This window comes from Melanotaenia boesemani, chromosome 9 (genome assembly GCF_017639745.1).
Source record: "Melanotaenia boesemani isolate fMelBoe1 chromosome 9, fMelBoe1.pri, whole genome shotgun sequence".
In the NCBI taxonomy this organism is placed as follows: domain Eukaryota; kingdom Metazoa; phylum Chordata; class Actinopteri; order Atheriniformes; family Melanotaeniidae; genus Melanotaenia; species Melanotaenia boesemani.
In genome coordinates, this window is record NC_055690.1 from 27,957,862 (window position 1) to 27,981,850 (window position 23,989).

The 23,989-nt window shown below is 42.2% G+C and overlaps 1 protein-coding gene across 1 annotated transcript; it reads left to right on the forward strand.

Moving 5' to 3' along the window:
* Positions 1 to 224: 224 nt before the first annotated feature.
* On the forward strand, positions 225 to 5,830 carry cuzd1.1 (CUB and zona pellucida-like domains 1, tandem duplicate 1). The gene is made up of 3 exons (XM_041994024.1): positions 225 to 873; positions 1,081 to 1,214; positions 2,008 to 5,830. Exons 1-3 carry the CDS (start codon positions 225 to 227, stop codon positions 5,314 to 5,316), a joined length of 4,092 nt encoding a protein of 1,363 aa, XP_041849958.1. The 3' UTR covers positions 5,317 to 5,830.
* Positions 5,831 to 23,989: the final 18,159 nt, after the last annotated feature.

Genomic DNA, 23,989 nt, shown 5'->3' on the forward strand with positions numbered 1-23,989 from the left:
ACAGCTGGCAAACAGACAAGAGGAGCTATTCCAAGCATTACAGAGAACGGAGCCCCCCCACCGATACTCCAACAACACGCAGCAAGCTCCCCCCCCCCAGAGGCCCCCGCAGACCCCCATTGCGTGACAAAGATGGGAGGTTGATATGCTACACCTGTAACCAGCCTGGCCACACCAGCCGTAACTGTCCAAGAACGAAACACAGGTCACCTCCGATGGCATACATGACTGGTGGTCCCATGGGCGAGACGCAAGACCCCCACATACAAGCATCCATCCATACAACAACCTCTAACTTGCCAAGTCTGCCACCCCCGGGGTCAAGACAACAAAAGCCATCAGGCGTGTTTGGAAAATGCTTCACAGTGGACATCCTGATAGATGGGGTGGAAACCCGCTGCCTCCTTGACACAGGTTCAGAAGTGACCACCATATCTGAGAACCACTTCAAAAGAAAGTTTGGAGAAGAGAAATTGACGCCGGCTAACTGGGTCAAACTGACAGCAGCAAACGGGCTTGATATCCCAGTAGTAGGGTGCCTCTACACTGATGTTGAGTGCTTTGGCAAGATGTTGACTGGAAAATGTGTGTTCGTCCTTCGTGACAGCGCTTCGGAGCATAAAGAGGAGGATTCCATTCCAGGAATACTGGGCATGAACATACTGTGTGAAGTGCAAGATCTCTTCTCTAGCCTTGGCGGCGCTCAACCCATCCAGAACAGTCAGCCCCCTCAAAGCAGGCATCTGAACCGTATCTTTGCTGAACTGAAAAAACAAGAACAGTTCTCTGGGCCGCAAGGAAAAGTGGGGTTTGTCAAAGTTGCAGGAAAACGCCCAGTGGTAATTCCTCCCAAGAGTGAGGCCATTGTGGAAGGTCGCTGTCGCCTTCCCCCAAAGACAAAATGCCAGGTGTTAGTTGAGGCCACTCCTACTGCCAACCTGCCACGAGGCGTGCTCGTTGCCAATGTACTAACACACACCGCGAATGGAAAAGTCCCTGTCAGGCTCCTAAACTCTGGCGAAGAGTCAGTTACCCTGTTTCCGAGGGCCAGACTAGCGGAACTGAGCAAACCACAGTGAGTGCTGCCCAGAGAGAGAGTGTTATTTGAGGAGGCCGTCGGAGAACTCAAAGTCAGCCCCCCTGACCCAAGCGACAAGCTAAAGCCCGACAGTCCTGTGTTCCTGTCAGTCCCAGTTAAAGCGAATCTTGACGGCCTCAGTGTTACGGCTCCCGCCGTTTCGGTTTGGCTGCTGGACCTGCCAATCATATTTGACACGCAGATGCGAAGGCGGGACCTCGCTGGCCCTCTGTGGTGGGCTGTGGGATCTGCCACTCAACGGATTGCGGATGTGACGTCACTCGACCTTCCCCTCTGCTTCGCGGATTGGATGCTGCGCCGAGAGAGGCTGCAGCTGATCCCAATTGCAATGATTGACCATTGTTGGACTGATGCTTAAAACGGGGAATATCCCATTCCTCGGGAGCGGTGTCATTAGGGCATTGGCTCATTTAGTGCGTTTCTGGAACTTGTGTTTGATCGAGCCTTTGGGCTATTGTGTAGATTTTGTAAATGGTAGTTAATCTTGAGTGTCCAACAGACTGTTAGGACTTTTTGATTTGCATTTATTGGTTAATTGCACAGAGTGCCTTCTTGTGTTCTGTTTTATTCTGATAGAGTTAACAGGGACTTCTCACTAGGAGAAGCTCCCCTCTTTTTGTTAGTAGTTTAGTGGTTTGTGATTTCTGAGTTCTGTATAATTTTGATACGGTTAAGTTTCCTTTGTGTTTATTGTTCACTTTTGTTTTATAGCTATTTAAGAAAGCTCAATTTTGTGTTATTTGTTATTTCCTGAAAAGGACATTTTAAGTTTGTAGGGATTTCCTGAAAAGGATCTTTTTTGTTCTAACGAGAATATTTAAATAAATCATTATTTATTTTTGACCTTTGTTTGGTTCGTTGTGTTACATGTCCCTTTTACACCCCTGGACTAAAAAGGGGCCGTAACACTCAGTGAGGCTCAAGTGCAAAGATTGGAGCAGCTCCTGAAGAAACACCACGCCGTGTTCTCTGCGGACGATAACGACTTTGGGTTCACTACAACTGTCACCCATAACATACAGACAGGCAACGCTCACCCTGTTTTCCAAAGACACCGAAGGGTCCCCCCACACGTATTCCAAGAATTCAAGCAACACGTTCAAAATCTGGTGGATAAGGGTGTGTTAAAAGGGTCCTGCAGCCCATGGGCATCGCCTGCTGTAATTGTGATGAAGAAAGATGGGACAGTACGCTTTTGCTGTGACTACCGCAGATTAAATGCAATCACACACCGCGATGCGTATCCCTTACCCCGTGTCGAAGAGTCCTTGGATGCTTTAGGCCAGGCCAAGCTCTTCTCCTCCCTGGACCTCACTGCAGGATATTTCCAGGTCGCTGTAGCGGAACAAGATCAAGAAAAAACTGCCGTCACCACTCCCTTTGGATTATATCAGTGGACTCGCATGCCATTCGGACTCTGCAACGGCCCAGCAACCTTCCAGAGACTAATGGGCGTAGTGCTGGGAGACCTCACCTTCGACATCCTACTGGTCTATTTGGATGACATCTTGGTATTCTCCAGCGATTTTGAGAGCCACTGCGAGAGGCTAGATCTAGTATTCAGTCGGTTGCAGGAACATGGCCTAAAGCTAAAACCCAGCAAGTGCTCCCTGCTTAAGACCGAGGTGAAGTTTCTGGGGCACATTGTGTCAGCGGCAGGGATCCAAGTAGATGGAGAAAAAGTCAAAGTGCTGAAAGAATGGCCAACGCCAAGCAGTGTGAAGGAGGTTAGACAGGTAGTGGGGTTTATGTCGTACTATCGCAGATTTGTGCCCCATTTCGCCCAGATGGCACAGCCACTACACGCCCTGATGGGCAAAGCCAACGTTGGCTCCTTCAAGCTTAAGGCCACCCCATTTGTGTGGACTGACAAATGTCAGGTGGCATTTGACAAGTTGAGAGCCTGTCTAATGGCTCCCCCAGTGCTGGCTTATCCAAATTTCCAGCTCCCGTTTATCCTGACCACAGATGCCAGCCACCAGGGGCTAGGAGCAGTGTTGAGCCAAAATCAAGATGGAGTTGAGCGTGTCCTGGCTTTCGCTAGTCGCGGGCTGCGCGGGTCTGAAAAGAATGACAAGAACTACAGCGCAATCAAGTTGGAGCTCCTCGCCCTGAAGTGGGCCATCACAGACAAGTTCAGAGATCTGCTACTGCACGCAAAGTTCACGGTTGTCACAGATCACAACCCTCTACGCCACCTGGAAACTGCCAATCTCGGCGCAGTTGAACAAAGATGGGTGGCACAGCTTGCAGAGTTCAACTTCCAAGTCCAGTACAAGCCAGGGCGCCTAAACCAAAATGCTGATATCTTGTCATGCCTCCCGAGGGAGCAGGAGCCTAAAGAGGAGGAGGATGTGGAGAAAGATTTCCTGCTCATGAAAGAAGAAGACGTCCGCGCCTACCTAGGGCCCAGGGACGGTACAGGCAAAAAGGACAGCCAAAGGGCAACGGCCATTCAGTCGGCTGTGAGGGCTGCCATCTGTGGTCATAGCTGGGAGGAGGTGTGTGCACTCCAAAGAGAAGACCCCGATATAGGGCCAGTGGTGAAGTCGGTAATGAGGGGTGTACAGCCGTCAGGGCCACAAATGAAGCAAATGAACAGGACTCAACAACAGCTGTACAGGCAGTGGGAACGACTTTTTGTTCAGAAGGGGACCCTATTTCGGCGCCTGAACGACCCCCGTGATGGTGAAGAGATCCGCCAACTAGTGGTACCGACGGCATTACAGCACCAGGCCTTTGAGACACAACATACCCATGGCGGACACTTTAGTGACAGGGGCACATTGTGCATATTGCGACGTGGCTATTACTGGCCCTCCATGGTTTTGGATGTGAAGCGCTGGATACAGGGGTGTAAAAGATGTGCGTTGGCAAAAGACGTCTTCCCCAAATTCCAAGCTCCGATGACATGCACCAATGTCGGTGCTCCGCTAGAGGTTCTGGCTATGGACTTCACAGTACTGGAGCCATCAACTGGGGGTTTTGAAAATGTCTTGGTGCTGACAGATATGTTCACACGGTTCACCATCGCTGTCCCGACCAGAGATCAAACTGCCCGCACCACAGCAACTGCACTGTTAAAAAACTGGTTCGTCTACTATGGTTGCCCCGCCAGGCTTCATTCTGACCAGGGCCGAAACTTCGAGGCCACTGTAATAAAGGAACTCTGCAGTATGTATGGGATCTCCAAAAGCCGCACATCGCCCTACCACCCCCAAGGGAACGGGCAGTGTGAAAGATTCAACCGTACACTGCATGAAATGCTTCGCACACTACCTGCAGAGAAAAAGAGGAACTGGAAAGAACACCTACCAGAGCTGGTGATGGCCTACAACTGCCACGTACATTCATCCACGGGCTACGCTCCCTTCTACCTCCTTTTCGGGCGGGATGCAAGAATGCCAAGGGATTTATTGGATGGCAGAGATTTGGAGAGTGACAGTGCCGTCAACCTAGACGACTGGGTCAGGGGGCATCATGAACGATTAAGGACTGCAGCTGAAACTGCCCTTGCCACAGCCCGCGAGTCATCACATCGGCGCAAAAGGCTCTATGACAGGAAAACAAGAGGGGCACTCTTACGGCCTGGTGACCGTGTCCTTCTCCGGAATCATCAGCCTAGGGGGCGTAATAAAATCCAAGACAAGTGGGAACCAGTGCCTTATGTGGTGTTTGGACAAAGCCACACTGATGTCCCAGTTTACACAGTGAAACCAGAGGCTGGGGGCCCCTCTAAGAATGTGCACAGAGATCAACTGAAACCATGTGCATTCCTTAGTGTCAGACTGGAAAGAAACGCACCCCGTCCCGCCAGAACTGAAGACTTCCTGACAGACAGGACTCCTCAAGACACTCTCTGCGTCCCCGTCACAGTACCTCGCAGCACAGGCATACACATGCCACAGGCCCCCTCACACACAGACTTCACTGACGCCCCTGCTGCCACAGAGGTAGAGGTCAGCAGCGGGTCACAAACGGGGAGTGGGGTTAGTGGTGGGGAGGGTTCTACTGACAGCCCTGTGGGGAATCACGGTGATGGTTCAAATCAGCCAGATAACACAGTTCAGGATGAGAGTGCAGTCATGGACTGGTCAGACGATAGTAGCCAGGGCCGAGTGGTGGGATCTGGGAGGCCTCAACGTAGTACTCGGGGACAGATACCCATTAGATACAGAGATGTTTATGTTTTGAGGGTGAACGCACCCGCTCGTTAAGGGTGAACATTTGGTTGTTTTTTTTTTTTGTAAATGTATTTCTTGTAAAACAATGTCCTATGAAGTTCGGTTTTGTTTTTTTACTAGTAGTGCAATGTAGTGACCTTTGCATTCACCCCTTATAGAGACTGTAAGACAAAGTGTTCGCACGAGGACGTTGCGAACTTTGGAAAGGGGGAATGTGGAGGAGCTGGAAAGTAGACTACATTACCCATAAGTCAGTGTGTTGGTTCGGACGCCCAGCCAATGAGAGACGGGGATGAGACAGACGAAGAAGAGGAGAGAACAGTGGCGCGTCGGGAGATAGATGGCGAAAAAAACGAGAGAAAAGAAATTAAAAAAGCGAAAAGCGATCTGCACAGCTCGGTCTGGAGAAAGGAGCTCGAGCTGTCGGTGCCAGAGCTACGGGAGCTACGAGGAGCGACTTCGTGCGACGCCGAGAGTACATTGCAGCTATGTGCGTACAGCACTAGTTAGCTAACCAGTGTAGCCGTAGCTGTTAGCTAAGCTGCCGCCTGCCTGAGTAGAGGGACGTCACGGCACACAGCGACCTGAGGAAGGACGCGCCGAGGGGATCTATTCATCGATGGAGCAGCTACTCGTCTACCTTCTTACAAAGGCTTTGAGCAGGTGATCACCCACGACTCCTGTTAAACAATAATGCAATAAGGGCCCTATTGCTAGCAAACTGAGCGTTGGATTCCTGACTATTCCTTCTGGATTTCGTTGAATGAGCGGTTAAGTTTCCTTTAACCCTTCCAGCCTGTTGACATCGCATCTGGACAATTGTTTAAACCTGCATGTGTTTATTGTCAGTTACAATAGGAAGGTTTTTGCTGCATTCTGTCTGCTAGGACTGTGTTTGAGAGTGCATGTTTGAGTTGATTTATATCAGGTGCGGGTTTTCTAAAGAGTGGCTGTGAAACGCATCTAGCCAGTTCAGTTATCTATTTCTTACACTTAAACAAGGGAAGAGTAAGTCCTCTCAGAATAACGGCAGGTTATAGAAGGGTATCTCTTGTGGTAATTAAGTGATTTCCATGCCTTTCTGAAGAAACCGTGCCAGTGTTCGATGCAACTTTGTTCAGCCAGCGAATAAATATACAGTGTAAGTTACAATTAATTTGTGTTTATTGAGTAGAAATAACTGCAAGGGACAGACACACAGGGAGCAAACACTTTATTGCTGGGGTTAACCTAATTTAATCCTAACTAGACTGGGCGTGGGGAGCGTCAGGCGGGATGTTAGCGACCATAGTGGGAAACTGAGGGATCACGTTTCCATCACCTCTAGAATATACCCTAGTCCTGCACCGTGACACTTAGTAGACCTAGGGCCCACTATAGACACACTGACATCAACACGCATAAAGCTGGGGACGCAGAGACCAAGATCCTTCGTGTTCCAGCTGCCCAGTGGCCTCCAGCCAAGACCCCACTACGTGAGTAAGGTCTGCTCATTACATCAGCAAGGCCAAATGAAAAAATCTCAGAGACTTTGAGGGAGGCTTTATTACTGCGATGTGGTTGGCAGTCATTACAAGTCCTCAGGGTGTAAGTGTTTCCGTAAGAATGTGTAAGGGACATCTCCATTTAGATCTATGGGAAATACATAAATTCCACCACCAATTCCTGCACATACCCTAGGGTGAATTATTTAAAAATAGAGTATTTTATTATTTATTGACAGAACAAACACAAAGATTATGTCAGCACCAATCTCAGGGAGTTGAGTTGTTTTGACAGGATACTAGTCTGAAATAACTTTTTCAAAAACTTTTTTTTTCCATATGCTTGACAATAAATGTAATTTTTTTTTAGAAAAGTCTTTATTTTACTAGACTAGTAAGTAAGCTATCATTGAAGGCAGATTAATCATCAGAAGATAAAGCTCTACATTCAAACTTAATTATTATTAGATTTTATTATTAGAGTTAACTGACCAAATTATGCATGTTTAATTTAAAGCTCCCATATTATGCAAAATTCACTTTCTAAAGGTTTTCTAAAGTTGTATGTGTCCTCATAGCCTGTGTACGAGGCCCAAAAAAATGAGAAAATTCTGTTACTTCTCTCACTTGCTTGCTCCACTTTTTAGTGAATGTGTGCTCAAATGAGTGAGTCTGAGATCTTTCCATTTGTGACCTCAAGAAGGGAAATATCCACTTCCCCCGGTAGTGGATACTGCCATTGACCCGACCCCCCAGCTAATTGAGCCTGTCCTCTAAAATCACTGAGCAAAAGTCAGTAAAAGCCAGATCTTTTGTGAATTTTAGCTGAATTTGAAGTAATACAGTTTGAAAACAATGCTGTTGGACCTCTGATGCCCAGATAAAGTTGTGGAAAAAATGGATAATATGGGACCTTTAAAATTTGTCATCAAGGATTAAAAAACACCTGAAACATTTTAATTGCCAAAGACACATGCTAATGAAGTCAAACAGTACACCTGAGAGACAAAATAGACCTTTTGTGACCAAAAAAGATTTTCAATTATCGTGTTAACTCCAAACAAAAACTTGCTTTTTTAAAATTACAAACGTCACATTAAATGATATAAATGTTAAACTGAACTACTGAATTTGTCTACTAGACAGATAACTGCTTTCCATGTGTATTCTTGATATTGTTATTATTAAGAAGCTCTTTCATCCAGCTTTTTGGAGGTGAAAAGACTAAAGTATCTTAGCCTAACTATGTAAACTATTGCAATGCATGCTCTTGTGTCTCTTAAGATTATTTAGAACTGATTACTCATGAACAATACCTAAACTATTTACTAAATCAACTCATATCTTTACAGTATTAGAAACAGGTGCTATCAACGGTGAAATGACTTTGTACTTAAGCTTGAGGACTGATGGAGCTCTGACAAAAGAGGATGCAACTGCTGACAGAAAAAAGTCTTTTACACATTTGTGGTCCAATAAACACTGCGACACAATGTGTGCAATGTGGCTCTACACTGAAGAACGCACATACTTTCCTACCCAACAAACAGAAAAACAGTCAACACAACACTGAGACAAACTTTAAGCTTCTCTTTTAGATTTTTCCCTCATAAAAGCTTAATGCTCACCATGTCCTATTATAACTTATATTTTCTTACTTTTTCTTAACACTGATGTAATCTTGTGTACTTAAGGATCCATACAGAAGCGTGTGCGACTGTCTATATGTAAGGGCTTGTCTTGTGCCATTAAATACTAGCTGTCATTCTATATAGAGTAAAATGTGGCAGCACACATACACACACACAGGATGTAGAGTGTGGGGCATCATGAATTAATCATGGAAAGACAACGTTTCTCATTACAGTTTCACACATTCTGCAGCAGTGGCCTCAGGTTGTTCTCTGTCATCACTGGGTTCAATCCATGTGAGCAAGTCCTGGCTGTTTTTTCAGCATAAGGGCATGACTGTAAACTCCATTGCTACTATTTACTGATTATTTTTATGTTTTTTTTTTTGTTTGTTTCTTTTTAAATGTATAGATTATTGACTTTCTCACAGAGTCATTAGGAAAGAAATACTGCTCTCTAGTTGAAGTCCATGTTGATACACCTGTACACTATGATAATATTAAAAACCCATAGAGAACAGCAGGAAGGACCCAAACGGTCTAGCCTCAGTGCCTCGTGCACTTTATCATGCGTACATTAGTGGAGTCAACAGATGGACCTACCACAGAGTGGCTTTGCTGTTACAGCTGAGACAGAGATCACAGTTTTCCATCACCATAATGACTACACAGCACTGAACAGCCATGTGATTGCGTGCCTTTCACGCGTCATTACTGACCATCAAAGTTCAGCCCTATTGTTCCATGCCTCTCTATTCTTAGCACTATGTCCCTGTCAGCGGTATGTCAAAGACTGGACAGATTACAGAGGTATGCTAATGGTGATTAACAAACACTCATGAAAAAACATGCAGTATTGATGAGCCAAACGATTTTACTGGGGCACAAATATATGCAGGATAAAAGAAAAGTAAAATCTGAGGTGGAGAAGTATAATGTTCTTACTATGAAGTGGTTTTTGCATCATGCTTGAAATCTGTATTTTCTAATGGATCTAATGTGCTACTGAGTAGAGTTGTAAAACTAATGAGTAATGACATCAGTGGGAATGGTAGATCACAGTTATGATGTCAGATGCAATACTACTATGACTCTGTGCAGGCATGTGGCCATAACAGGTCAGACCACATTGTAACATATTTATGGCATTTACAGTACCATTTTCTGCTTTTTTTTAACTCTTTATTTTTCAGGTTTTACATGTCTCTTCAAACTAAATTTTAAGTTTTCCCCACAGCCAAAAAATCTTCACCGAATCTTTAATTTGATAGTTCCCTGACTGCTGCAGTTCTATGGAGGACAGAAACAGCAAAAATACAAAAATAAATACAGAAATATCAAAATGGCACAATAAACAAACTGATATGGGAAGAGATTATACAAAAAATATTTTAAAATGTTTTTTTCATTAAGATACCAATAAATTTCTATTGTAATTTTCAACTGATAAATCAATACAGCTGTCATTGCCAAGTAACATCTGTCAGAACAGGGCTGACAGACTGAATGCAGTGACCCATTCCCGGCAGCATCTTTCAGCTCTTCCCCAGCCAATTTGGAGCATGATCTCCTCAGTTTTGTCCAGTTTCACCTTTACATCACTCAGTAGCGTTATCCATCCCTTCATTAGCTGTAGAAGTACAGACAAGTTTGCTTTATCCAGTTTAAGTGAATAAAAATTACTTGTTTTTTTCACAAAACGTGACATGGTCTGCAATGCATCGCAGAAGCAGTGAATCACTAAACGTCAGCGCCGTCTCAGTCGCTGCACAGCAGGGTGGTGTGGCTGCCCGTCAACCACATTGCAGATGATGCTCCTTACTGGCTGGGGAAGAGCTGAAAGATGAAACTACATTCAGTCCTGCTGTTACCGCTGGTAATAAAAAAAAACACCAAGTAGTTGAATTTATTTATTTTTCCAGTATATTTGTCCTTACAAGTCAGGGAAACTTCTCTGCTGACAGAATTAAAGAATATGCTCGACAATCAGAGAGGAGGGTGTTTTTTCTGGGGGAGCAGCGGCTGTAGTGGACCAGATAAAGAGGAGGAAAGGAAACGGTGATTCAGGTAAGGTTCTCTGAAGGTTAGTTGTGACCTTCAGTCGGCGTTCAGGCAAAGTTTAGAAACGTTTTCATCTCAATGATCAAGGCGATGTTCTCTGAGCATCTACAGCAGACTTTGCCAGAACCTTCAGCCTGTTCTTTTGTTAGTTGTGCACGTACGCAGCTGGAACAACCTCTCAGTTACTGCATCCACACCAAACAGTAAACAGCATTCAGTGATTGTGTGATTTTCAGCTAAAAGGGTGGCGTGATGAAGATCCTGTACAATCTCCTGTTGAAAGTCTGCCTGGCTCAAAATCTCTATTACCCTTTCAAGGCTACAAGCGAGCAAGACAGAAGCAGGCAGGCTGGGTTGCACAGTCCTCCCTGCACTTAGAGCCTGCTCAGTGTTGATTGACCAATATGCAAGGATCTGCACCAAGCGGCAACCTCCAGTGGTAAAATGTGAAGCCTATGCAGAAGTGCAAAAAAATTGCAGTTCACCCCTCATCCACTAGGGGGTGGCTCCAAAACTGAGTCAATCCCCATTGACTCCCTTGCTTAAAAGACCAACTTCACAGCAGAAATAAACATGTTTAAAACCTGGTACAAAGAGGATTAATAGGTTAAGTTCATCTTCATGACAACTGTGAGGGGGGTGAATTTTTTTTTCTAACTCATCCATTTGGATGTTATTTAATCTTAAAATTCAGCATAATTAGGGGCGTGTCCAAGATTGCCGCTGATTGGCCGGGTCTCTGGGCTGCTCTAGTCTGCCTCTGGCCTCCGTGGAGGCGTGGTCATATTGGCATGATCACACTCATCTCTGCTTGATCCTGACTTCTCATACTCTGCATGCTGACACAAGTCACCGAGTTGTCCAGTGGGTTTATACCAGGGATCTCCAACTCTGGTCCTTGTGAGCTACTGTCCTGCAGGTTTTGGATTCTACCCTGATGCAACACACCACACTCAAATCACTAGGTCATTAACAGGCTTGTGCAGAAGTGTGTGTTAGTAGGAGACATCTAAAACCTGCAGGACAGTAGCTCATGAAGACTGGAGTTGGAGATCTCTGGTTTATACACAAGCAATTTTTTTTTTTATTGGTGTGTCTTTGGTACTTTGGTTGATCTTGCTGTTGTTGCCTTGGCTATTTTTTTAGGAGCTCCTAATGATTGTCAGCTTAGTTTGCCAATAAAAGCTGTCAGAAATTCTCTGTTGTGTTTCTGTACAGGTGTAGCAGTTGGTTGTCTGGTGTTAGGTTGGATTGAAGGCTTCTATCCACTGCATCTTTGTCTCTACTTCCTTTTTTCCAGTTTTCCAGACTTACATTTAGAAGATGTTGCAGGATGACTTATATGAAATACCACACAATTAACCACTCAGTCCTCGCATCTGGTCCACACTCCTCAGGCAGCAAGTGTGACATTTGAAGCGTTGTCTGTGGTAATACAGGCAATACAGACTTTACACCCAGGTCCTAGTGTAGCGAATACCTTGTTTCAGACCAGCAGCTATGTTCTTCTGGAGATATTTCATTTTCACATTGAAATCTGTGTCATATACGGCTCTATGGTGCAGCTTGACCACAGATCCGTAGCGGTGGCGAAGCATTGGACTGTAGCCACGTCCTTCACAACACCCTTAAGATGCTCATCATACAGGGCAGGGAGAGACACTCCACTAAAATGGAGACAAGATGCCAAGTGATGCCATTTGCTCAAAGTGTTGATGAGTTTCTTAAATCCCGGGTTGTTCACTGTGTTAATCGAGCACTGGTCTTTGACAAGAAAAACAAATGCCAGTGGCGCTCGATCTGCAACTGAAAACAGCACTGGAGTAAACTGAGAATGAGCAAATAATCAGACCATTTCATTTTTATGATTGTTGAAGACCCAGATCGTAATTAAGATTAAAATTCAATTAATTGCCCATCCCTAATAAACTCTGCCTGTTTTCTCTTTCTCCCAGGTGAGATGCCATTAATGTGTTATGACAGTGTCCATACTGTGACGGGGCCAAAGAGGGTGTGGGACTTATTTTAATTAGGACATGTTTTTCTTTTTTTTTTAACTGCATATTATTTTATTTGTGCTATTTATTTGTACTTTTAACTTCATGTTTTTCTCGTTTTACATCCTTGGTTTTATGCAGTATATTGTATTGATTTTTTTGACACCCTCTGAGGCCAATCAAGCCTTAACAAGCCCCAATTATAGACAGGTGCGAGCAGTCCTGAGAGGATTTAGGCAGAGCCCACAGAGTGAAGCAGGGGGAAAAGGAGACAAGGGACGCTGCTGGGAGACAGAGACAACCGTGATCGGAGGTAGCGGCTGAAGCCGCAAGGCGGTCGAAAACATGACTGGCCGAAACCAGAAGTGGCTAGAACCGGAGGTGACCGAGACCGCAAGGTGTCAGGGAAATGGGCGACCAGGTGGGGCCGCAGAGAAGCGGAGGCGGCCGAGAACGCAAGGTGCCGCGGGACTTCCAGAAGCGCATAAGCCAACCCAGAACCCATGGCGCAGTGACTTAGCCCCAGGCCGCAGGAACACCGTGTCGGCCTGGGAAAAGAGTGAGTACATCTTCCTGTCAGTGACCGTGGCTTGAAGTGTAGGCGGAAAAGGGCGGGGTATCCCCCAGAGAAACAGAGGACTGCCGTGTGTGTGTTCCCTCTTCTTTACAGGACATTGGTGGGCTAGGCCCTACTATGGAGAAGAGTGTCGGCGAGACCCCGCTCGGAACGCTGCCAGAAGCTGCATACTTGGACAGTACGGAACACCTGAGGGGCCAAGACTAAAAGATGATTCACATTCTTTTTTTATTTGAATAAACTGTTATGTAAACCTTTTACCCGTTTTAGTGTGGCTTTTAATTCTAGAATCAGTGAGAAATTACTCACTTCTATGCTGTAGTACTTTATGACGGAGGCATGGCTGGAAGGTGGACAAACTTTACATTCATTGTGAAGATACAGTATGATAACATTAAATACTCTGCTCACGTAACAGCGTTATTCAGCCTGTTCTGCACTTTCTCTTTCCTGTGCTTATCTACTGCATAAATCTCACAGCATACAGCACACGGACCTGCTGTACAGAAGGAACACATTGTACTGCAAATGACTGCATTCAGAAAAGACTATTCTCTCTCTCTTAGTGGAGCCCAGCTCTTCTATTATGCTGTAAAATTAGCTGTAATATGACCATTTCTGAAGTTAAATACAGTGGAAAGATAATTTTCAGATACAAAACATTTATTACTTACCTAAAAAAGTAGACTATGAGCTAAAAAGCTAAAAGGCATGCCAAATGAATACCTCGAGGCTTCTTCACCAACTTGCTTGTTACTAACCTCCATATACAAACTACAAAAGTGCATCCTTCTTAGCCAATGCTGGCAAACAACCACATGTCTCACAGCTATAATCATAAAAAGATCTGCCTCCTCATTCTCTTGAGAGACTTGCTGAAGTGATCAAAACCAGAGAGTTTTCATCTCTTATTTAGAAACCCTGCCTTCTAAAAATAGCTTTGTTACACCATAGAAACAGGGACAATGCTTTGGTATAGTACGAAGTGTTACTTGATGTTCTTTAAAGCACCTTTGATGATTTTAAGACAAATGATCATGAGAGGAATCAGAGTTTAGAGAGGTATTGGTGAGTCAAAACAAGTAAACTGAAAGATTAGTTTGTTTCAAAAGAAACGTGTCGTAATGGATTAGTCCTCATCAAATCTGGCTAAAATCTAAAGGCTAAAAGAGGAGATGTGCTAGCACATTGCAGAGCTACAGAGCATGCCGCATTATTATTATGAAATGCTCTTCATTTAGTAGTTCCCCTACTTGGATATATCACATAGTACCATGCTTAATTTATTTGCATCTCAAATAAAGATAACAAAATTGGATGAAGCAGTTAGTTTGAAATGGAACTAAGGGAGTATAGAATTAACTTATCAGAATAAAGTCAGTCCAGTTTGTGAAAAGATGCAGGTAAGGAATCTAATTACATCCTAATTAATGCCATTAGAACTAAATTAAAAATTCATCCAATGAGATCAAGAGGAATCAGGCTAGAAGCTTTGGATTTTCCATTTAAAATCTCAGGAACTTAAATTTAGCTGAAGTGAGTGTAAGATTCATCTAAATGAACTCTGAACGGGTTAATTAGAGTTTTATGACAGTAATTGGGAGTGGTTTTTGCTAATGAATGACTAACAAGACATTCTGTCTGGATATGTCACACTGAACTGCATCTTACGTTTGGTGGGAGTAATGTGTTTATGTACCTGATTTGCATCTGGTTTAGCTTTTTTTTTTTCACTATGTGCCCCCAAGATGCGGCAGTGGTGATATATTATGATGTCTGGACAGTTTGAAAAAAACAAACGATGCAGCGTTGTTTGGCTCTTAAACAAAATCTAACACATTAATGTTAATAGATGCTCATTGAAATGCAGTTGGTTGGATATGAGAAGTTAAGCTGTTCAAGCAAGAAAAACAGCTGGTGCCGTCACACATCAGCAGAACAAGGAAGCATGTATCAGTGGAAAATAATGAGGAAATCGAGATGGAAATATGATAGTTATGCTGGTTGCATCCATCTGTTGTTATACAAATAAATGAATGATGATTATGATCATTATTCATAAATGGTTGTAATCCAATGCTTGTGCAATACTTGTGACAAGCCTAATCATTCCTATAAAATACCATGCTTCAGCATCAGAAATATTTTATGGATGCTTGGTTTTCTTGCCGAAAACTGCACCATACACTTCATCTAATTTGCTTTCCCAGCTCTGGCAAGCCATCACTGGTTGCTGTAAAACAGCATTAAAATTTTATTTCAATGGGATGGAAAGAACACTGCTTTCAGTTTACTATTTCTTTTCTAGCACAAAGGGGAAAAAAAAGCTTCTCAACTAATATTAATGTCACACACAGTGTTCAACAGGAAAGTTCCAGCCCACATATGTTCCAGAAGTGAGGGGCTGGTATTTAAAAAAACACCCATAACATATACCAGATAATGGAATATAGGCCACCAAAGCTAGCATGTTCTCTAAATACCTCACTTGTTTAACCACAATGGACCAAAGAAAAAACACCAACATCTCTGCATGTGTTTTTTTTTTTTTCCCCCCAGAGAACCAACATATTCCCTTCTATACACTGTAGAGCTACAGTACCTTTTATCTTAATATCTTTATAACTTTTCCAAGATTATTATCCATAAAGTCCAGCAAAAAAAACAAAAAAGAAAAAACATATAATCAATGACATACAAAGCTTTTAAAACCACTGAGGTGGAAACATCTGTCAGCAAAAGCTCTGTCTGCTCTCTAACCATCATTTCCTGTGGGGTTAAGAAGCATTTTCCCAGGCTTGACAACTGCAAGCAGTTGAAAGAAAAGAGGCCGTCAGAAACTGGGTGACATGAGACTGAGTTGCATTCAGAGCGGTGTCATTCAGAAGGAGCTGCCTGCCAGCAGTTAAGCATATTAACTGCCCCTGTTATTGAGCTGCATGCCATTTTACTTAGATTAAAACATATCCCAAATAGCTATAGTGTTTCTTGGATGTGTAAAGATGTATGGAGCTGGAGATCCGACTGCGAGTTCAGCTTATGTGAAACGTTCTCACTCTAATGGTAATAAAATGGAACACAGGCTGTTAAAGGTTTCCCAAAACAAGATGTTTTGGCAGTTTCACTTTTGTAGGCATTAAGTATTAAGAATTCTGCCTACCATGAATAAGTACACTGCTGTAAGGTTTCCAAATTTTCAGCTACGTTATGATAAATCATAGGGTTATGAGCTGGATGCTGGGAAGAAATTGAGACCATTCTCTCATTTAAAGTGAAGATATCATGCTTTAAAATCCTTCATTTTCACATGTAAATCATTAGTTTATGGTCTATATAAAGTAGAACCGCAATGCTTTGGTCTGAATTCCTGGTTATTCTAGTTCCACACACCCCTTGTTAACCCCTGTTCTGAGGCGAGTCTTTAGAGCGACTTGTTTTGGTGCGTTCTCTTTAAATGTGAATGAGGCATTTCATGCCCCCGCCACCCTCCAGGTCACAGAGAGTTCCACTCCACCCCATTTTTGTAGTTTGATAGCGATACGATTATCTACCGGCAGAGAAACATTTTATTGGCAAGTTTACTAGAGATGTCAACAACGGAAAACGTGTCCGTCCAGCCTTACATATTCGAGTCCTTTGGATCATGTGTTCCCCTACACAAAATGGCAAAAAACAAAGCCAAATTGTTTTATCCAAAGCACACAGTAGAGTTATATCCTCAGGTAAGAAGCTAAAAGTTAGCACACAGCACTAACAGAAGCAGAACGCACAATGCTAATACTATCAAAACAACGGCCGGTACATCATGTCAACACACAAAATGCATGTCTAAAATAAAGCTTGACATAATTTTAGCGTTATTTGGCGCTTACCGCTTTGCTGTGTCTGTAGTTTCCATAGAAAGAAGGAAGTGACCCCTCATTCAGATGCAGTCTTTCTGCAAATCCATCTTTGCTGAAAAACTCGTCCTTGAAGTGCTGATGTTGGTGCATTTCCATGAAAAATTATATTCAACCTGGCACTTCGAAGAGGCTCTGACGGGGGGGGGGGGGGGGTTAAGGAATTGTGTGGGTTGATACACCCAACAACTGCACATTTTGACTTGACTACTGGTAACTTCAGCATAACTAAACGTGGACTACAGAATTACTTCAAGGAAAAAAATTAAAATAAAAAAAAAGGGGATTCACAACATTGGATACCCGGAAATCCATGACCTTATTTAGCAGACCCACAGCAAATACTGTGATGTAATAGATAAGAAAACGTAACAGAGAATAGAGAAAACTCAACAGACTGACAAATATGACCCAAAAACAATATAAAGATATATACACAGCATCAGGAAAGAATGTATTCAAATTTTCTGCATTGATAAACACTAACAGTGCACAAAAACATGCATAATGGCTAAAAACATGGATTTTTCATGATATATCCCCTTTAAGTTAAGTTCTCTTATCCCTTCAAATGCCTAATTTATGTATGGGATGAAAATGCAGAAGACTATAAACTCTGGATGTCTGGAAGGATAAATCACAAGGCAATGATGATGGATGTGGCACTGGTTCAAGAGATAGAGCGGCTGGCTGACATTTGGAAAGTTTGTAGTTTGATCCCTCACTTTCCAAGTTCACATGTCAAAAATTCTTGGATGAGACAGTGAACCCAACATTTCCCCAATGCCTGTGCATAATAGAGAAAAAACACTACAAAAGAAAAAAACTGTATAAACTAAGAAGAGTTGTATACATGTGAATGTAGGCGAATCTGGCTAGTGTAAAGCGCTACAAGTGGTCAACAGAACTACAAAAGCACTATATAAATGCAATCTATTTGCTTCTTCCATGTGTGTAGAAAACACCAGCACCTTTCAAATGACCAGAGGACCAAGTCGATTCAATTCCAAGAAATAATAGGGATTATTTAGGATAAGTGACTTTCCGTATTCTAGTATGAATGTCTAGATGGGCTGAAAACTTATCAGCAGCAAATTGCTACAGTAACAACAAAGTAAGTACAAAAACATATTTGCTACACTCATCATTTTCTCTTAAGTGGAAGACATAAAAAAGAAAAAATCTATATAAATAAAGCCTAATTAGAGAGAAAACAGGGAACATTTTTACCTCATGTTCAGCCTATGTGCACCAGCTCCTTTTAGTCTAATGTTGTTTCCAAACCACAGGACGTTTTTCATAGCTCATAGAACTACTGGACCAAGTATCCCCTCTTTGTGTTCACACCATAGATGATGCAGATGATCACAGTTCATATGCTAACTGGAAAGTCCTTTTCAAAGGCCCTATCTATGAGTAAGTACCTCCTACAGCATAGACGAACAGTAAAACTGTATTTTATGAAGCAAACGAGGAAGTATCATGTGACCAAAAATTAGCAGACATGCAAAACAACCAGAACTGGAGCACAAGCGACTTAAGTTAACAAAAAATTAAAATGATACAAAAAAAAAATTGCATCATTTACCAGTTGTCAGCTGGCCTTTCCATCACTTCACCCCAATCAGCGTTCCAAACGCAACCACATAAAAAGCCCGTCTCCTTATTAATATGCACTGTCCCTATAAAATAACCCAATACATAAATTACTTTACAAAGTCATTTTTAAGTCCCAGCTACAGAGTTTGTGTGCTTGTTCCTACATAATCATCACAACAATAATATGGAACAAAAATAAGATAGCGATACATGTAAGAAATAAGATTATAAAGGACTCAGTGTAAAACTGTGACGTAACTGGGAAAGATTACTTGATTGGCCCACTGGGCACAGATCCCAAGGCTAAAGAAATCAAAGGTCTTCGGTCTTGATACAGAAATACAAAATGACCACAAAGTGACGTAAAATCGAGATGCCACAAAAACGGGCAAAATGGAAAACACATACACACACAAAAGCAAAGAAAAGACGCGAAACAAGCCCAAAAGTGTGAAATTATCCAAAATATTTGCTAGATAGATTGTTGGTGATACACAAAAAATGCAAAACTGTGAGACAAGCATTTATTTATTTATTTTTATTTAATTTTTAATTGTGTGTCTTGGTCTTCTGTGGGACATTTTACACGTCTGTCCACTGGGGTTAGCTGTTTTATAACCAGTCCAGTGTTGGAGTCTGACATTACAAACGCAGCTTAAATCCGTTGGATACTTCAGAGTTGATAATATAGAACAAAAGTCTTTAATAACCATTAAGAAAAAGTTTATTTGAACAGGTTATCAAAAGAAAACCTGACACACAGCGACCTGGCATCCCTCAGACAGGAACGGGACAAGTGCATTACAGCCGCTTGTTCTCAACGATGCAGGAAATTACAGCATGTATTCACAACGAATTATAAAAAGTCTATTTGGCGTCGAAATATTAAAACAATGTTTGCTAAGTTTAATAGGTACGAATAAAATTTGTCAGTAAAATACGCAAATAAGTGTCGCGAAATCACTTTCGTTTAACTTTTTATCGACTAAACTAACGTCGTCTCGCGCATTCTGAAAGAAAAAAAAACGACTCAAAGCAAAAACGAAGTTACACTCTCAAGTTCAACTAAGCAGTAAATATCACACCAACCCGGTAACAGCCTATGCTGTAGTAGCGTCTGATTTTACCTTCGATTTGCCGTCGTAAACTTCCATAAAGTTCACCGTCCTCTGACCTCCCTCACGCACAGGGACAAACCCGGGGAATAGCTTCACAGACAAAGCTCATCCATGCTGACAGGTGAAATAAATCCGGTGAAGTCTGCTGCTTTGTCTGCCCGGGCGAAAAACAAGGTCAAAACAAGCTCAAATCAGTGCATCCCGGAGGCGGAGAGAGCCGTTGCTTCACGGATGAGAGCCGGGGAGAGCAGACCACTGAGCGGTGACCTATCAGTGTCTAACCACACACCACCAATGACCTCCTTCTTTTAACCTCTTACTGTCCCGAGTGCTGCTCATGTCCCATCTGCTTTTACTCTAATAAACACAGGTGTGTATTGTTTTACCAGCAGAAGCAGAAGGAATGAAAATCATCCATCAAATATGATTGGAAAAGATATGGATCTAAAGCAATTTAAAGTTAAGTTATAACATTTTGTTAGGTAATTATAAGTTTAGAGGCCTAATTTGGCGTTAGGGTTCTGGCTGAATTAATGTATTCTGGATTTAATCAGGCTCTTTTTGCTTTATAAATATGGTTTTTCAGTACAAATATAAGCTTTGTATTTTTGCATGCACATTCAAACCACCACGGATTAATCAGTTTTGCCTTAGATGTCCTATTAATTCAAACAGAATATACTAAGGAATAATTAGTCTCAGCTGATTCTGTTACTATATTTTACTTACTTAAGTCCAGAAGTTATGTTTGTGTTTCATTATCAGATATATTTGTAAAGAGCACGCTGCTACAAAACATGCTTAATTTTTATATAAAACAAAAATAAACACAAAGCACAAAGTCACATTAATATAGAATTTATAGCATTTTTATAGTAGAGCTATGCTGTAACCAGCAGACTGAAATGGGGTGAATTCACGTGGTGCTAATTTAGTAGGCTACTCACAATCATTACTAGCTATATTCCACCTGATAACATTAGGAATTTATAAAATAAACTCAATATTTTCATCGTACCTCAAATATGTTGATCAAATATGTTGTAATTTTCTCTCTGGGGTAAATAATGTCTTTTTTAACAAATCAGTTTAATTTTATTTTATTCATTCATGATGTTGCTGGTTTTAAAGTGCTATTATAAAGAAAGCCCAACAATTATTTATTCAGTAAAACCTAATCTGTTTTAGACAGAATTGTAAATTTCAGAAATTTTTCTCCATTCATAAAATGGGAATCTATAAATACGCTGATCTTATCCAGCCTATACCTTGGCCCACCAGCAGCTAACCCCTGCCCTCTTTACTTTGAGTCTATTTACTAAATATTTGATTCAAAGCCAGTTGGTCATCTACAGCTCAGTCCATCCTTGGCCTTCAGCTCTGTTGTTGTGTATTCCTGCTTCTCCTAGCTTTCCCAGTCACATGGCCATGAGGTGAGAGCCACAGCTTTTGCCACTTAGCTTGTGCTAACATCTCATCTAGCTTGAACTAACTTCTTTCATAACAAGATCCTCACAGCAGATACAAAAATCCCCTACCAGCAACCTGCCAGGAAGTGTTCTTTAATTCCACTCAGCCACAGAACTGATGTCTGATTAAGCTCATATATCAATAAAACATAGAAAACACTTTACAAAAGGATGTCAGGCTTGGTTTTTAACAGAGGAGGAACTTCAAATAATTATGTTTATCATTATGGAGCATTAAACCTTAATGATAAACCATAAACCTTCATCAGACACTCGCCCGTTAGAAGAGATTGCACCAGAACAAGCCCTCAGTGACTTATGTCACAGATCATGAAGGCTGCCCTTTTCAGCCTCATTGGGAACAAGAGATTAAAGGTTACAGTGCAAAAAATGTGGGCAGCTTGTCTGCCACTGTGTTTGATTAAACAGTGTGTGTATTTATATATTTGGATGTTTCCACCCATCCGTTGCTGAGTGTGACTTTCTCCCGGGGCCTTGTGCATGGAGCATGCAAAAGACTTTTGTCTGGCAGAAACAACTTGCTTCTTGGTCTCTGCAGAGAGGCTGAATAGAGTCTCAATTGATTGCAAAGTGACAGAGAGAAAAAAGACAGACTTTCTCATCTCTTAGACAGTCTGTCTTTTTTCTCTTTCATCACTTTTAATGCTACAAAGAATGGTAACTGCGTTCTTTTTATTCATGAACCATATTTATGCTATTGGATATTTCATACATGAAGCAACCCTACCTCCTCTGAAAAGCATGAAGTAAAAACATGATTAACATCCATTTATGTGCTGTTTCATCGACATATGCAACACATAATTGGTTAACCTCACATTAAAAGAGCATGATGTGAGGTGCACGCTGCGGGTGGTCAACCCACGGAAGGCTACTGGATTTGATGGTGTTCCTGGACGGGTGCTGAAGGACTGTGCTGACCAGCTGGCTGGAGTTTTTACTAAGATCGTCGACCAGTCCCTGTTTCAGTCCATCGTCCCACCCTGCCTGAAGTCCTCCACCATTGTCCCCCTGCTCAAGAAGCAAGACAACTCCAGCCTTAATTACTATCGGCCAGTAGCTCTCCCTCTGGTGGTGATGAAATGCTTTGAGAAGCTGGTACTGAGTCACATCATCTCACTACTCCCCAGAAGTCTTGACCCACACCAGTTTGCCTACAGGGTGAACAGATCATCAGAGGATGCTACTGTCCCACCTGGAGCAGCCGGGAAACTACACACGGGGTGCTCTTTGTGGATTGCAGCTCCGCGTTCAACGCCATCCTCCCTTACAAACCAGTGGGTTAACTGGGGGGCCTGGGACTTCCACATTCCACCTGCATGCAGATCAACAGCTTCCTGTCAGACCGCAGTCAGAGGGTCAGAGTGGGAGACCATCTGCAGCCATCAGCACCAGCTCCCCTCAGGGCTGTGTGCTGAGCCCTCTGCTCCAGACCCTCTACACATTGGACTGTACCTCTGCACAACACAGTAACACCATCGTCAAGTTTGCCCATGACACTACAGTTGTGGGGCTCATCTCTGGGAGGGAAGAGTCTGCATACAGGGCTGAGGTGGAACAGCTGACTGGGTGGTGCAGATAGAACAACCTGCTCATTAACACATCAAAGACCAAGGAGCTTATCATAGACTTTAGGAGGATAAAAACAGACATTCCACAACTGTTCATAAAATAAGGGGGTGTTGGAATAATTATGTTATATACTATATACTATATACTATATTATATATTACATATTATATGTTGTGTGTTGTATATTATACATTATACTCTGGCAGTTATTATTACTTACTTAATTTATTCTATCTTATTACTATGTTATAGCTGTGTTTTGTTGTATTTATGTTGTTGCAGTTATTCTACTTTATTCTATTAATTATTTTGTTTCACATTGACAGGAGGACTTTATAATTTCATAGCACTTTTTGTAGCAATGAAAAGTGGTGTTGTATTGTATTGTATTACATTGTACTGTATTGCATTGCATTGTATTGTATTGTATTGTATTCTATTCTTAACATAATCTCCCTTTATTAATGTTTAAAGGACAACAGTTAATGGATTAGGCAGTTTATGGTTTTTCTCACCTACAGACTCTTATGGTAATGGCGTTTGAGGATAAGACAAAAAGAATAAGATGAGATAAATCTGGCATTTACAACAACATTAATTTAATTTTGTACCTCAAATTGGTCAGACATCTGCATTAAATATGTGGATTATGTATTGTCTCTTGGCATATTTGCCAAAACATTGGACTTACAGATTTTTTACTTTAAAGCAACACTACAAAATTTTTCAAACCTTAAAATTGCTCCTGACTCCCTTTGACTGCACACTGACCTTCATTATGCACAGTAGCCATCACTGCCTTGCAGCTTCCGGGGTTGAAAAACCACCTTTCCCATTTTTTCCCCTAGAGCATCAAGTGGCAGCTGCATTTTGACAGCATTCCGTTTCACACCAGGAAGAGGATATCAACACAATGGCCCCTTTGAACACAGATCATTGCTAATTCATTAATGAAACTCAAGAGGACATTATTTGAGGAAATGAGAATAAGAAAGTGACAGAACAAGAAATAAGGCAAGAGTCAACATCGGACAAACTTTTAAAGGCTAGCGTAGGCTCAGAGAAGAGACAGGATGGAAGAGAGATGCCGATAATGAGAATTTCAATGTGAACATTTGCCAAAGTTCAGAAGTTTGGCTGTAATGGAGAATCCCTGTAGCTGCTGTTGTTGTAATGTGCAGTCACAGAAAGTAATCCATGACACACATTCTGACTAGTCTACAGACTACCATTTATAGATACCACAATGCTGCCAAAGGGATGACTGATGAAGATGTA

What these genes read in the sequence shown, in the direction of transcription:
- cuzd1.1 (XM_041994024.1), top strand. Translation starts at nt 225, where the DNA reads ATGACTGGTGGTCCCATGGGCGAGACGCAAGACCCCCACATACAAGCA. An exon ending in GAGTGAGGCCATTGTGGAAG is followed by an intron (nt 874 to 1,080) that starts GTCGCTGTCGCC and finishes AACCACAGTGAG; the next exon opens with TGCTGCCCAGAGAGAGAGTG. An exon ending in TTAAAGCGAATCTTGACGGC is followed by an intron (nt 1,215 to 2,007) that starts CTCAGTGTTACG and finishes GGGGCCGTAACA; the next exon opens with CTCAGTGAGGCTCAAGTGCA.